The 15076-nt window shown below is 32.1% G+C and overlaps 1 protein-coding gene across 1 annotated transcript in view; it reads right to left on the bottom strand.

The window, feature by feature from the left end:
• LOC134789869 (dynein axonemal heavy chain 8) overlaps positions 1-15076 on the bottom strand; it is a 114991-nt gene that overhangs the window by 73349 nt on the left and 26566 nt on the right. Inside the window, exons 10-12 of the mRNA XM_063760541.1 lie at positions 14552-14698; positions 14329-14468; positions 14149-14233 (exon numbers count right to left, since the gene is read on the bottom strand). Coding sequence (XP_063616611.1) covers positions 14149-14233; positions 14329-14468; positions 14552-14698 — 372 coding nt within the window. The remainder of the gene's footprint in view (positions 1-14148; positions 14234-14328; positions 14469-14551; positions 14699-15076) is intronic.

Below are 15076 nucleotides of genomic sequence, written 5' to 3'. Positions count from 1 at the left end.
TTACAAAATCTGCATACGGTTAACAGGGGATATAAATATATTTTAACTGTTATTGATACATTTTCAAAGTACGCATGGTGTACACCTATTAAGTCTAAAACTAAAATGGAAGTCAAAAATGCATTCGAACTAATAATAAAAATATCTAATCGAAGACCTAAAAACTTACAAACTGACCTAGGAAAAGAATTCTACAATAATGAATTCGATTGCTATTTAAAATCATTAAAAGTAAATCATTACTCAACGTATTCAATTAAGAAGGCATCTATTGTTGAAAGGCTAATAAAAACACTTAAGTTCAAACTTTATAAATATTTTAGTTTAGTTGGTAACTATAAATGGGTTGGTAAACCGTTAGACGATGTAGTAAAATCTTATAATCAAACTGTACATCGCACAACAAAATTTAAACCTATTGATGTAAATTTTGATAATGAAATTGAAGTATCAAAAAATATTGAAAAATTGCAATCTAATTTACGTCATAAATTGAACAAATTCAATATAGGGGATTGTGTACGCATTAGCAAGTATAAAAGCGTCTTTCAAAAAGGTTATACACCTAATTGGTCAACAGAACTTTTCACTATTAAACATGTGAATCGCACTCAACCTGTGACGTATCACATTCAAGACCAGCATAGAAATACTATACTCGGTACATTTTATGAAGAAGAACTTCAGAAAACCAACTATCCAAATGTTTACCTTGTAGAAAAAGTTATTAAAAAAAAGGGTAGAAAGTTGTATGTTAAATGGTTAGGGCTTAATGATAGTGAAAACAGTTGGATTGATAAAAATGCCATTGTTTAGTTATATTTATATACTTTCTCTTCAATGAAGGTGTTATTATCTTACTGGATATGAAAGGAAGAGGACTCTTAAACAGCGCTATTAATAATTTACCATTTGAATTACACTTACCTGGTTATAACTATTGCGGACCGGGAACAAAATTGCGCAAAAGGTTACAAAGAGGTGATAAAGGAATCAATGCGCTAGATAATGCGTGTATGAAACACGACATAGCATATGATAGATATTCTGATTTAGCTGATAGACATCGGGCTGATTTAGAACTATACGAAATGGCGAAACAAAGAAGAAAGTCGAAAGATGCAGGAAGAGGAGAAAAAATTGCTTCATGGTTAGTTAGTAAAGTGATGAAATCTAAAATAAAGGCCGGTGCGGGTATAAAACCCTTTAAACGATTTGTGTCTAAGATACGCACTGAATTAAAAAGGAAACCAAAAACAAAAGGTTGTAATATAATTGATCGGGCACTTATTGCTGCAAAAAAAGTTTTTAATAGCAATGATAAGGTACGGATACCTCGTTTAATACCAATTCCCAAAACTGGAGGTTTCTTACCGCTAATACCTATTTTTGCGGGGCTTTCTGCGTTAGGATCTTTAGCAGGAGGAGCTGCTGGAATTGCCAAAGCTGTAGGTGATTACAAAGCTGCAAGAAAAAATTTAGCTGAATCAGAACGGCATAACAAGATGATGGAATCGATTGCATTAGGGAAAGGGTTACATATTAAACCATATAAAAATGGTAAAGGATTATGTTTAAAAATTTCAAAAAACTAAATGACAGGTTACCCAGGCGCGCTCTTTCAAATATTGACATTTTAAAACACTCATCTGATATTCCACATTTCCGGGGAGTTTATATGAGAGATAGTTTACCAAAGAGTCCTAAAAAAGTAGAATGTGGAATTGTTAATTTGGATAGTTCTAAAAACAATGGTACACACTGGGTAGCCTACGTTAAAGATAACAATTATTGTGAATATTTTAATAGTTATGGTGACCTTCCACCTCCGCTAGAATTAAATAATTATTTTAAAAAATTCGATATTTACTATAATTATAACACGTACCAAAAGTTTAATACTGCCAATTGCGGTCATTTATGTCTAAAATACTTAAAACAATATTGGTATAACCGTTTAAATACCCTCACACAATAAACAGTTTATCATTCTCACGATGTCTTTCACTTTGTCTATAACTGGAACATCTTCTACTCTGATAACAAACCATTCACCAGCTCTTCAACTGGATGGTGAATATGAGTGCGGCCTGTTGTATATATCAACATTTAATTCTATTCCCAACATAGACAACAGAAATAATAAGTTTTATTATGGTAAAAACAAAGTAATTAAAATTCCGGAAGGATCATATGAACTTCAAGATATTGATGATTACCTCAAAGAACATCTTCAAGGATGCTCGTTTACATTAACATGCAATAATAATACATTAAAAACATCTATTTTATGCTCTGAAAATATTTATTTTGATAAAGAAAGTTCTATCGGTAGTTTACTTGGTTTCGGAGCAGAATCCATTAAAGCAAATATATTAACAGAATCTCCTTATCCTGTCTCCATTCTGTCAACAACTATAGTCCGCATTGAATGTGACATAGTGAGCGGATCATTTGTTAACGGAAAACCTAGTCATATTATTCACGAGTTTGTACCAAATGTGCCACCTGGTTATAGGATTATAGAAACGCCAAAAAACGTTATTTATTTTCCTGTAACCCAAAACAGCTTAAATTCAATCACGATAAGAATTTTAGACGGTAAAAATAATCTAGTTAATTTACGGGGTGAAGAGATTCAGATATATTTACATCTAAGAAAAAAATGATAGACTTTAATAAAACTTCAGTCTCCCTTAAAAACGTTACCAGTACTCATCAGGCAATCACGAAAAGAAGACCTAAAGTGAAACTTACAAAACAAAATAAGCAATTCCTTCAAAGCCTAGGTCTATTAAAATGAGTATATTAAATTTAACAGAACCTTTTGCCGTTGACAACTCTATCGAGAGCTTTGAATATCATTCTTATAAGCCGTACGTAACAAGTTTTAATTTTAACGATGAAATACGTATACCTATTAACCAGCAAGATCTTTACGTACTACCATCAGCAAGTTCTTTATACATAGAAGGTACTATAACCGCATTCAACAGAGAAACAAAAGCAGAGGTAAAAAGTATTCTTTTTACGAATAACCCCATACTTCATCTATTTCAAGATATTCGATATGAACTAAATGGAATTGAAATTGATAAAATAAAAAACGCAGGAGTTACCACGACTATGAAATCTCTTGTATCTATGAATGAACTGGAAGCATCCATGTCTAAGTTATGGGGATTTAATGTCAACGGAACAAAAAACACGCATGGTACATTTTCTGTGTCTATACCTTTAAACAAAATTCTAGGGTTTGCTGAGGATTATAACAAAATCATTATTAATTGTAAGCATGAACTTATTCTCTTAAGATCCAACACTAATTTGAATAGCGTTAAACTAAATGCGAATGAATACATAGACAATATTACTATATCTAAAATAGTATGGCGCATGCCTCATGTTAAAGTGTCTGATCGGGAAAGATTAAACTTACTCAAATGTTTGGAAAGAGATCGTGCCATTCAGGTAGCATTTAGGACTTGGGATTTGTATGAATATCCGCTCTTGCCAGAAACGTCAAAACATTCTTGGTCTATCAAAACGTCATCTCAAATTGAAAAGCCCCGTTACGTTATAATCGGATTGAAAACAGACCGAAAAAATCATGCTGATAAAGACATAACACAATTTGATCACTGTAATTTGAGAGATGTTAAGGTTTTCTTGAATTCAATCTACTTTCCGTACGAAAGTTTTGATGTTAGTTTCTCGGCTGAAAAGTTTGCTATATTATACGAACAGTATGCGAAATTTCAGCAGTCTTATTATAACCGTCTACAAGCGCCGTTGCTAAGCCCTCAAGATTTTAAAGATATAGCTCCTTTATTTGTTATCAACTGTTCTCGTCAAAACGAAACCTTGAAAACCGGTTCGGTAGATGTAAGAGTTGAATTGGAGTGTGAATCAGATATACCAAAGAACACCGCAGCTTATTGCCTTATTTTAAATGACAGTATATTTGAATATAAGCCTTTAAGTAATATTACGAAAAAAGTATCATAAATATCATAATGCAACATATATTTGTAGACCTTCAAGGGTTTAAAACAAAAGAAAACGAATTTATTGTCAAAGAATTTTCATACAGCACGTTGGAATACACACAAGTTTTTTTAATAAAACCCCCCTTTCCATTTTCTAAATTAACGGAAAGTGAAAAAAGGCAGATAAGATGGGTAGAAAAACATTTAGGTATTTTGTGGCACGAGGGTTATATTGACTATAAAGAATTTAAAAGACTAATTGGTACCCATATAAAAGATAAAACGATCTATGTGAAAGGTATGGAAAAAGTTCAATGGGTTAAAAATTTATATCCAAATTGTACCGTTTTAGAGTTAGGTGAAAAAAATGTACCTAATTTACAAGAGCTGTATAAAAAATATTGTTTGCCTGAGTGTATTTATAATTGTGTATATCATAAGAAAAGTTGTGCGGTTAGAAATGTTATATGTATCAAAAAATGGTATTTAGACAATTTACGAATCTAATCTTAATTTGTATCAAAAATGTATTTCTTAAAATAAATGTTGGTTATTACTTTTATTAGAATTTTCTTTTTATCCCATTCTATATAAATATTACTTATTACCAACTAACAAGTTTTTCATAGTGGTTGATTGTTATTTTTTAAAATTTTTAACTTTGAAGTGACTGAATAAGAAAAACTTATTAGTTAGTATGAATATGATATATAAATAAAACGCCAAAGTACTCACATAATATTTATTAATAATTTAATATTAAAATACAACTTTAATAACTAGTACTGTAACCGCAAATTCTTTTTGAAATTTTATTTATTAATGCCTCTGTGCCATCAATAATTTCATCATAACTATCACTCGCAACATACTGCGCGCTTAGTAATACATTTTCGCTTTGCTCGTCGTTTTGATCCGTTATGCCTTCTTTGATGTCGATTATTTGAATTTTCACCAGTTTATTGCCTTTGCTGGCCTCATTATTTATCACGAAAGATGGTGGATGTCCTAGACTCCTTTTCACTATTTTATTATTAACGCTGACTTTATTACGTTTCTTGGCTTTAGGGTTTTCAATGGTTTTCTTAACTTTTTTATATAAATCACTATCATCAAATTCCTGGGGTAGCTCAAACTCTTGTGCGTATTGTGAAAATGCAATTTGAGTGTCTTCGTTGTCTGCCATTTTTGAAAAATCTAAAATAGAAACCGTAAAAATTAGTAACATATAATAATTGAATGTGTTACGATTCTAGACAAACTACGATGCACAAATGTAAATTTTGATGTTTGTCTTATTTATGTTTGATCTTTTTATGACCATGTCTTGCAAGTGAAATTAAAAACAATTTCATAAAATCTTAATTAAAATGGCTTAAGTTTGTAAATAATATAACAAGATAAGTAAGAAAAAGTAACTTACAAGGTTGATGTTCAGGATTGTCAGGAGTAATATTTGTCGGCGTTTGATGCTATCCAAGTGTTAGAAGAATTCAATTTAACGCGCTTATAAAGGTTTACAAATCATAACTCAGCGAAATTCGAATGCGCAATAATGCTATATGATAACTTCACACGTGCATACCTCAAACAACATATTTTGATTCAGGTTCGAACATGTCGTACTTTTATTAATTGTATCATGTAGGTATCTATGACATAAGTAGATTGAAGCTTAGGTGTGCGGGAAAATGACTGTCTCATCATGCATAACAGTCGTAACAGCCATAGGAAATACAAATCGAATTTATAGGATGGTAATAGAGGTGTGGTAAACAATTGTAGTAAGTATTAATGTTTGTTTAGCTCTTATGCATGCTGGATCAGAAATTGGTAATAAAAATGAAAACAACAACATGATAAGACAAAACATTTATTTATATAAAATCATATTTAAAAAAAATATATACAAAATTATTCATACACAATTGACAATTCGTAGGATTTCTCTAACGTAGAGTAGTAACTAATACAAAATTTAAAGATAGATTTAAACTAAGTTACATTTGTAGTTTCTAGAACTTATTTATTAAACAATATTGAGTTATGCCCCCAAGCTTTTGTTGATATTTGGTTGTCACAAATCAGACGTTTATCATCTTTAGCTGAAAGTGCAATTTTATTCACACTTTGTGTAAATATCTCATGCTTAATTGACTTGAATAATACATTTCTTCTTTTAGTTACATTTCTTACAAATAGTGTTATTTCGTAATCGGAAATCCCAAAATCGCGTACAACGGACTTTTTCACTCCTTTAGCTTTTTTAATAACATCATCGGTGGTTTTAATAGAATATACCTTTGATCGCAGCCCTACGAATTGTATAACCATTTCTCCTTTCATTTCATCCTTAAAAAGTCCTGGTACTTTTTTATTTTGAACCGGTAACGAAAATTTATTATCAACATCGTAACAACTAGTATCGAAATAAGACAAAAAATGCGTTTTTAAATCTTTAAAATAGTCTTTGGTCTGTATATAATACACAAAACTATCTGTATCCGTGTAGCACATTTGCACACGATCTTCATAAAAACGTTTAAATACTGAGTAATGAAAATCATACATATGACTTTTAGATAACTCTAAAACCGTGAAACCGATGTAAATGGGTTTATTCAAAATTATGAGATCTGGTTTCAATTGCACTGCAACTAAATTTTCATTAAAAACAGATACACTGTGAAAATTAGGCCTTGCAATCAACTTATCGGCTGTAATTTTCTTTTTTGTTTTGTTATTATTGTCGGCCCACTGATTAACTAAACGCACATTTACCCTTTTCTCGTTATTTTCTAAAGTCTTACCAAATATACTATTATTCATCAATTTACAAAAGTCCTGTTCAAAAACAGACGATGTCATTTGACGTAACTTTGTATTCATATCAATATATTGTTTTAAATAAGGGGCCTGTTTGAATGTTATTACTCTGTGTATCTTTTTTAATTTTAAACCATGTTTAAGACAAGTTTTCAAATGTGTATAATGAATCACATACGAGTATTTGTCATATAAATTAGGTACAAGTTTGGATTGCGTTCCACCTGGCGGAATACATTTTTCGGGACAAAATGGCAAATCGTTATGTTTATCATGTAAATCTTTAGGGTAAATAATATCCACCTCAAGAATATAACCATAATCCGAATCATCAGGGATTTGTGAGATATTTAAAGCACTTATTTCATGGTTTTCTAGAAATCTAAAGTGTGATAAAGGCAAGTACTGGCACATACTGTAACCATATAAATTATTACAGTCGATATAAATAAGGTATGAGTCCATCTGGGTTGGATCATAGTGAGGTAAGTATATATTATTAGCTTTAGCATATCGTCGAGAGACCATACAGACTCCACCTCTTATTCCAGATTGGATCATTCTCAGCATATTAAAGTCATCTATAAGCTCTAATTCTATTCCAGTTTTCAGAAGCATGGCATCAAATGATAAACTAGGTGTAGTTAAATAAAAAGCGGGGTCCAAGTCATAGTGCCGCTTGCATGTAGCGCGAAACTTTTCAAATATATCGGTCAATAGAAGAACATCTGTTTGCAAATAAAGGTCTGTGTACTCGCCTAAATTACGAATTTTAAACTGGTTCCACACTAATTGCGCATGGTCATAATCTTTTTCAGAAATTGTTTCATTAGTAAGCGAATTGGAAAAGGAATCAATACATGGAAGATATTGTTCTTCAAATTTTTGCCATTTATTCATATACTCATAGGGAAACACGCCTTTTCGTGTAAGTAATTGAAATTCATCATCATTACAAAAATACTTACGCAAATGAACAAAGTCAGTTTTTTGCATAGTTTTAGTTAGTTTGTCTAAACTTGTATTTAAAAATTTGAAAGAATCTACGAAACGAAGCTGAAAATATTCGTTCTCGATGGGAATAAATTTAGTAAAAGAAATATAGTTTTCCTTGGTTTTAGGCACAACTTTTACGTCTCCGGGTGCCTCACCCAATTTTTTAATAAATAAATGACAGTCATAACCAGATAGATTATGGAAAAATATGGGTACAAAACATGGACGCTTATATTGCAAGTTGCATAGGCTATGTGCTGCTCCGCGATATCTTCCTGTAATATGACAGTGATCTCGAACCCGATCAGAAAATAGAAAATGGTTACAAATATGACATTGTTTGGCGTTCAAAAAGTTTAACTCGTCATTCTCGTTGAATATTATTTGATTATTTTTGGTCATAACTCTATAAATTTTACTAACATCTTCATAGATTGCACCAATAAATCTGTCGACACAATCAGTACCGCGATAAGAGACATAGCGATTCTGACTTGGATCTGCATTACAAACAATATAATATCCAAATGCAGCCGGTATATGATGATGCAAAGTAAACGTGTTAGACATATTGGTAGTATCGGTTGAATCAGTATCATAATTACTACTACTACTTTCAGGTATCTCGGTTGGTTGTAGCAATGATTCGAAATCTGCATATATCACGAATGGAACATTCTGTTTACGATCAAAATTTTTGAATTTAATTACTGTTCCCTTCTCTGGTAAAACGGTAACTATCCCTGTACACAAGTGGTTTACTAGTTCTTCCTGTTTTATAAAAAATAACAGACAGGTTTCACAAAAGTATATCTTACTATTATGTTTCGTTATTTGTTTACGCACAAGACGACTCAAGTCTTTGATCAGAACATAATGCGGTGGGTGACTACCATCATCCAATAAAAGCAAATTTATATGTTTTCTTTTTTTCTGACAACTGGATATATCAGACTTGTAAAGGGGGCCAATAACAGTTTTATTATTTTTTAAACCAAAAATCGTCAATGAAATCGTTGGGTTATGCTTTTCAAATATTCTAATGTCATTAAATGTGATCGGAAAAGTAATCTGAGAAATATTCAAAACGTCACGAAAATTAGGATAAGATGATACTCTTTCAGGGTGTTTGATAGAGGGATACAAAGCGGCTGTTACACACCATAAAAAACAACATTGATCGTCGTTTTGTATATTTATACAAGCTTTTTTGTTTTTAATGAATTTTGGCAGGTCAACATAGCTTGAACCCTGTAATGGTTGATATTTGTTTATGTTAATTTCTAAATGTGAGCTACTAACAAAAGCCCACCCACTATCACGATCCTGAAATTCCTCAATTTTTTTCTTTAAACAGTTCACAAGCTCGTAAAACAGTGCTTCAAAATCATAACTTAGATATAAAATTTTATTTTTAGTTCCAAACGACTTGATCGATTGACTATTATCTTTAAACATTAAAAACGTTCCAAAAAGCTCAAAATTAACTTTTACGCACGTATGTTTCATAAGTGAATAATCTAAAAGCTGCTTTATTTTGTTTCGACTAGAGTTCATAAATGCATCGATAGATCCGAGACTTGACTCGTTTTTTGCTGATATGCGATAAGTTACAATACGCCTCCGGAATGCTGACTCTACGACTTCAACGCCATCGTTAAGTACTTTAACAGAACCAGCAATTGTTTTGTGCTTATTGCTTCGAAGATGACCTACCCAATTCTTTTTTTCTACAGACGTACTACACGGTACACAAAAAGGCATAATGAAATGATAATAATAACACGAAATATGTAACTAAACGTACGTCCTAACTAAACTAGAGTACTTCTAAATAGTTAATTGTTTAACACGATCTAATGTCCTTATTTTAAACCACCGATGATGTTATTAATAGCATACGTTGTTATTACCTACTCAGAACGGTTGACGAATGCAAATTATATCTCATGAGTGTAGAACGCTATTCAAAACATGGATAAGCCCACATGGTTAACAAAAATGCTCCATAAAACTAAGAAAATACCACTTAAAAAAATACAAAAAAATTGCATGACATGTATGTAGTTAGTTTTTAAGTCCAATTAAAGAAAATGCAAATTTCACTTTAGAATAATATATCTTTTGTCTGATTTAAGTGATCTGTATCTTGTTAAATATTAAATGAGAATATATAGAAAATCTATAATGTTTAAAATTACTATAAACATATAATTATGTGTCTAGATAACAAACACGATCTATTTTTTAGTGCATTAATCAAAGTCGTATCCATATTATACTGTCACTAACTTGCATTGGCCATCTATCCTCTTATAAGTACCTAACGTAAAACATGCCATTGTATTACAATAATAAAACAGTTTTTTTGTAATCAACAGTTAATTACATTTGTTAAGTTGTTTAATTAAAAAGAAATGTCTGTGTAATATCGGTTTCTGTGTACTGACTAATAGTTTTTGTAATTAGTAAAATAAACAGGCTCACAATCTTCAAAAATATTGAATGCTTGACCCAAGAACTTTTGCATTTGATCCCACTCTGGAGAATTCAAATCACATTGCAATTTGACAGATGCCAATGCCTTTTTATAGCGTTCTTCAGGGTTAGTCTTTTGATAATCATCGATAGTATACACTTTAAGATCAATAAAATAATTACCGGCTGTTATTGTAGTACGTCGAGAGGAACCCGTAGAAACGCGACTTGTAAATGTTGATGTCGTCTTGATGGCTTTCAAATTAGGGTCACCGCTGATTTTCTCCTCTTCTCGTATGATTTTAAAGATGTCCGTTTCAGCTGGATTCTTCGAAGAACTGAAATAAAGATATATTATTTAAATGATATTTCTAGCAAACTCATTAAAATATTACAAGAAAGTCACATTCAATCTCTTTTAAATAGTATCATTTAAGTGAATACATACCTAGAATCAGATTTCTTGCTTTTACTGCTCGATGCTTGAACTTTGCTCGAAGTGCTTCTCTTTTTGGTGGGGGGCGATGGTGATGGGGTGCGCCGTTGTTGGTTAATCAAATCAAATTCGGACCTGATGAAATAAAAATAAAAATTAGCGTACTTAAATATTAAATGTAACTTTAAATACTACATTACATTCATAGAATTCATTAGTTACCTGGATGTCGGAGACACCTTTCTTTTCTTTAAATTCTTTGTAGTCTTTTTCTTAAGGTCAGGCGAAGGCGTACGTACATGAGCGGAATATTCAGAGTCGGACCTTCAAAACAGAAATAAACCAAAATTATGCAACAATACTTTTAACATATTTCAGAAAAATAAATTATCAAAGTACTTACTTACATTTTAAACGAAGGTCACAGCGGCTTCACTTAACAAACAACGAACAGCTTCGATACGGTATGCGGAATATTTAAGAAATAAATGCATAAAAACAGTATATTTGTTCGTTTTATAATGAAATATTTGATGAGTAGATATTTTACCTAAATATAAGATTATATGACTAAAGAACCATGTTCGTGTATTCAAATTTAAACCTAAATGTAAGCATTATTTACCAAGTATAAAATAATACAGATTGCGTACATAACTGCACATACTTAGTCTTCAAAATATGTTTATTTCTTGTTTTGCACAAAGCGCCGACAAAGTATCAAATTATCTAATGAAACCGTCGATTGCATTAACTCGTATTTCAACACCTTACAACGTGTTCATGTATATTAAACCCAAAGAACATTTTATTTAAATAAGTAATTATAATCATCATCATCGTCTTTCCCGTACATTCGTCAGAAATCAGAAATAATTTATTTGTATTGATACAGTATGTTACAATATATGGTGTTACAGATCTTGTTGTACACCTAGCTTGCATGCAAGCGTGCAAATTCATCATCATAATCATAAATTTAAATAAATATAAAATGTCAAATTGAAATAATTAACATAATAGGCATATCACAATACAATTAATAACTAAATATCACTAATTTGAATATTGCTGGTATTCGAGATACGACTCTCTATTCCCTATTAAACACATTACTATAACCTACAAGTGAAAATAATGAAGAAATATTAACAGTTTCTCACGGCATATCTATTAAAAACCTTGAATGTTAAACCTAAACTATCAGTTATTATTTACTCTTTGCTGAGCTCTATATACCTACATATTTATTCAAACTTATACATTATTGAAATTGTAATAGGGAAAATTTCAAGTTTCGTTAAACAATAAAATACTATCACAAAACATAACGCACCTATTTAGACAGTCGGGTAATAAATATTTCTTAACTTGTATCGTGGTACAGGGTCGCATTGGTAAACACGCTGACACAAAATAAATAAAACAATGCTCGAATACTTCGAATTGAAATGTGATCCGTTATAGCGTGAGTAACGATACAGAGGCGTCATGTGTAGGTACTAATTGTTATTGTTACGTTGAAAATATTTTTAAACTATTGTTCCTATATGGAAAATAATGAACTAATTCAGTACGAGTTTTATTTACAAATCATGTTTATCGAGGTAATTTTCCTAGTTAGGTAAATTAGTATTATATTTTGCTAAAGGTTTTCAGACATTAAAATTATAGCTTAGTCAAATGTCAATGTAATTAGAGTTAATTGGAAATCATACTTTAAAAGTGTAGAAACATTTCTGAGGTTTACCCTACAAAGGTTGAAACAGTAACCAGTCTGTTTATTTTGTTCTTTGATCTGTTTAATTAAATATCAACACACGCTTGACTCTATCGTATCCCATGCTTTGTCTCTTGTTTATTGCTTGCCAAGCTTGAAGTAAAAGAAGGACGGAAGCTTCGACTATTTAGGATTAACGAACACGGTTTCGAGTGTTAATTCACCCGTACTGTATTTCACCGTGTATTCACATATACCTATGAAACTTATGACTAAAATAAAATGTAACTTTATTTTTCAATAAGTAAGACTGATTTTGCATTAACCAAATTTTATGATTTGACTATTTAGCATCATGCAACGAAGTTTACGTAGTTTTATAAATGAATAATATATTTTAAACTTTAATATGATTAGACTAAGATTTAAACTGATATGTTCTCTAACAAAACTGAATTCAATCGTCACATTTACGTCATAGGACGTCATAGGTATTGACCAATAGGGTGCTTGGGTCTGCATCGCGCTTTTAAAGTTTTTTGAATCGTTTGTATAAATACAAATAACATTGATATAGCTCTCGGAGAATCCGTGGCTATTACAACCGCTAGTTCACGGTGACTCTTACCATCTCAATGTTGTGAGGTCTGGCCAACCTTGCGAGATTAGTTTGGTAACGCGGTGGCGTGTGCATATCATGCTTGGTTTTAATAACCCTACCTTGGGCAGGGCATGTATGCACGACACACTTCAACGCGGTGGCGGTTAAACACAAACACGCGGTAGCGTATACAGTATCCTGCTTGGTTTTAATAACCCTACCTTGGGCAGGGCAGGTACTGTACTATACAACGGTTTATCCATGCTATAGCGGTTGATAGTATGGGTAACCGATCCACGTTCACATCAAAGTTTCTGGCCAATTCTGCGATGTGATACTGTGACAAACACCGTAATAAACCTAGCCCGGCAAATCTCTACCCGTTGCAAATCTGGGCAATGATGGTGCGTTACGAGATCCTGTTCGAATCAGAACAAGATCTGGTGGGTACAATGCTAGCTAGTACCCGTTGTGTTAAGCCTTTTGCACTTTAAAAAAAAAAAAATTTTAATAATCAACTTAAGCGAAACCTAAACGATGACTTTAACGAGTTGTAATGCAATTTGGATTTTATATTCAAAATCAACTTTGGATTCTACCCCACATCGGATCATCAACAACACAAAAACTGTAGACGATTATGGATACGTATTAGGAACCATCCTAAATATGCAATTGGATTCTACTCCACTGTTGTAGCTAGGATAATGGCATTCTACGAGTACTTCACTTCGGAATCTGCCCCACTGTTGTAGCTAGGATATTGGGACGATTTGGACCCTTTGGAACGAGTGTAGCGAAGCGAAGCGTAGCGAAACGAGTTCCAAAATGGGGGCCAAAAGTCCCAATATCCTACTACTCAGCGGTGTCTGAATTCGAGCCAATCGTGCAGTTTAACGCAACTAGTTGCGACCAATCGTGCGTGATGCGAACTCATCAACCAATCGCGTTGTAGCGGTATCACACCGCTGTACTGGCTCCATTCATGCCCCATTCATGTTGCCCGTAAGGCCAGTCCAGAAATAGTAACGTTGCACGTTGTTATTATAAATAAGGTACCTAACAAAAGTAACTTTATAATATAATACAGTTCTGTACGTACATTTATCATAAAGTTTTCTAATAACACTTCTTGATTTGCAACAGCGTCTTTATAGATCTTGTAATCCCGGTCGAAATCAGGCCGTCTGAAATTGAATACATAAATATCTACGTAAGAAGTATTCCATATCAGTCATATCACTTTCATGTCACATTGCAAAAACCGTAACAACAAAGATACCTATGATCCAGTGCGTCATAGGTTTTTGTCGAAATAGATTTAAAGAATTTATTAAACAATGCCGCATGTTCTTCGATGCCCTCTAAAGTGGTCTTATTCAAGATATAATAGGTAATATACGTTTGGAACAAATCTATAATCTGTGAACAATGTTAAATTGGTATTACTATTACTGTACCAAATGCCCCTATGTAAATTTTCTTTTCTTTTATTTCATATACACCTTAATAAGTCTTTTCCTGAAAGTCTCGAATTTTCCGAATATGTACATTTCGGAGCAACCGAAAGGCTTTTCGTCCGCTGCCTCTTGCATTTCTTTTTGTGTCTCATCATAACATTCACGGTAAAAGCTGTATAAACCCAGACAAAACTGAAAATCGACATAATAATAACATTTAGATTTAAACATCTATATTGGAGCACATATTTTTGTAGTGTAGGAGCTTAAGAATGCAACAGTCCAATTGTGCAACTATGCAACAGTTACGTAACGTAACACGCAAACCCCTAAGGTATCTTAACTTTTAAAAGATTTTTAGAAACCGTTTTAGTGGCAATTATACAGTCCTAATTCTGTATATTTTTCCGTTTACGTTGGATTAGCTGTAGCGTAGGCATAACATGATACTTACATACGTCATGTGACATTAAGAAAATAGAAAATGCATTAACTAATAACACAATAGAATGCCAAGGTTACGACTTATCTAAGGAAATTATATTCACATTTATTGGGTATATTGTTAAA

Source organism: Cydia splendana, chromosome 4 (assembly GCF_910591565.1).
Source record: "Cydia splendana chromosome 4, ilCydSple1.2, whole genome shotgun sequence".
NCBI lineage: Eukaryota > Metazoa > Arthropoda > Insecta > Lepidoptera > Tortricidae > Cydia > Cydia splendana.
This window is presented reverse-complemented; position numbering and strand designations above follow the sequence as displayed.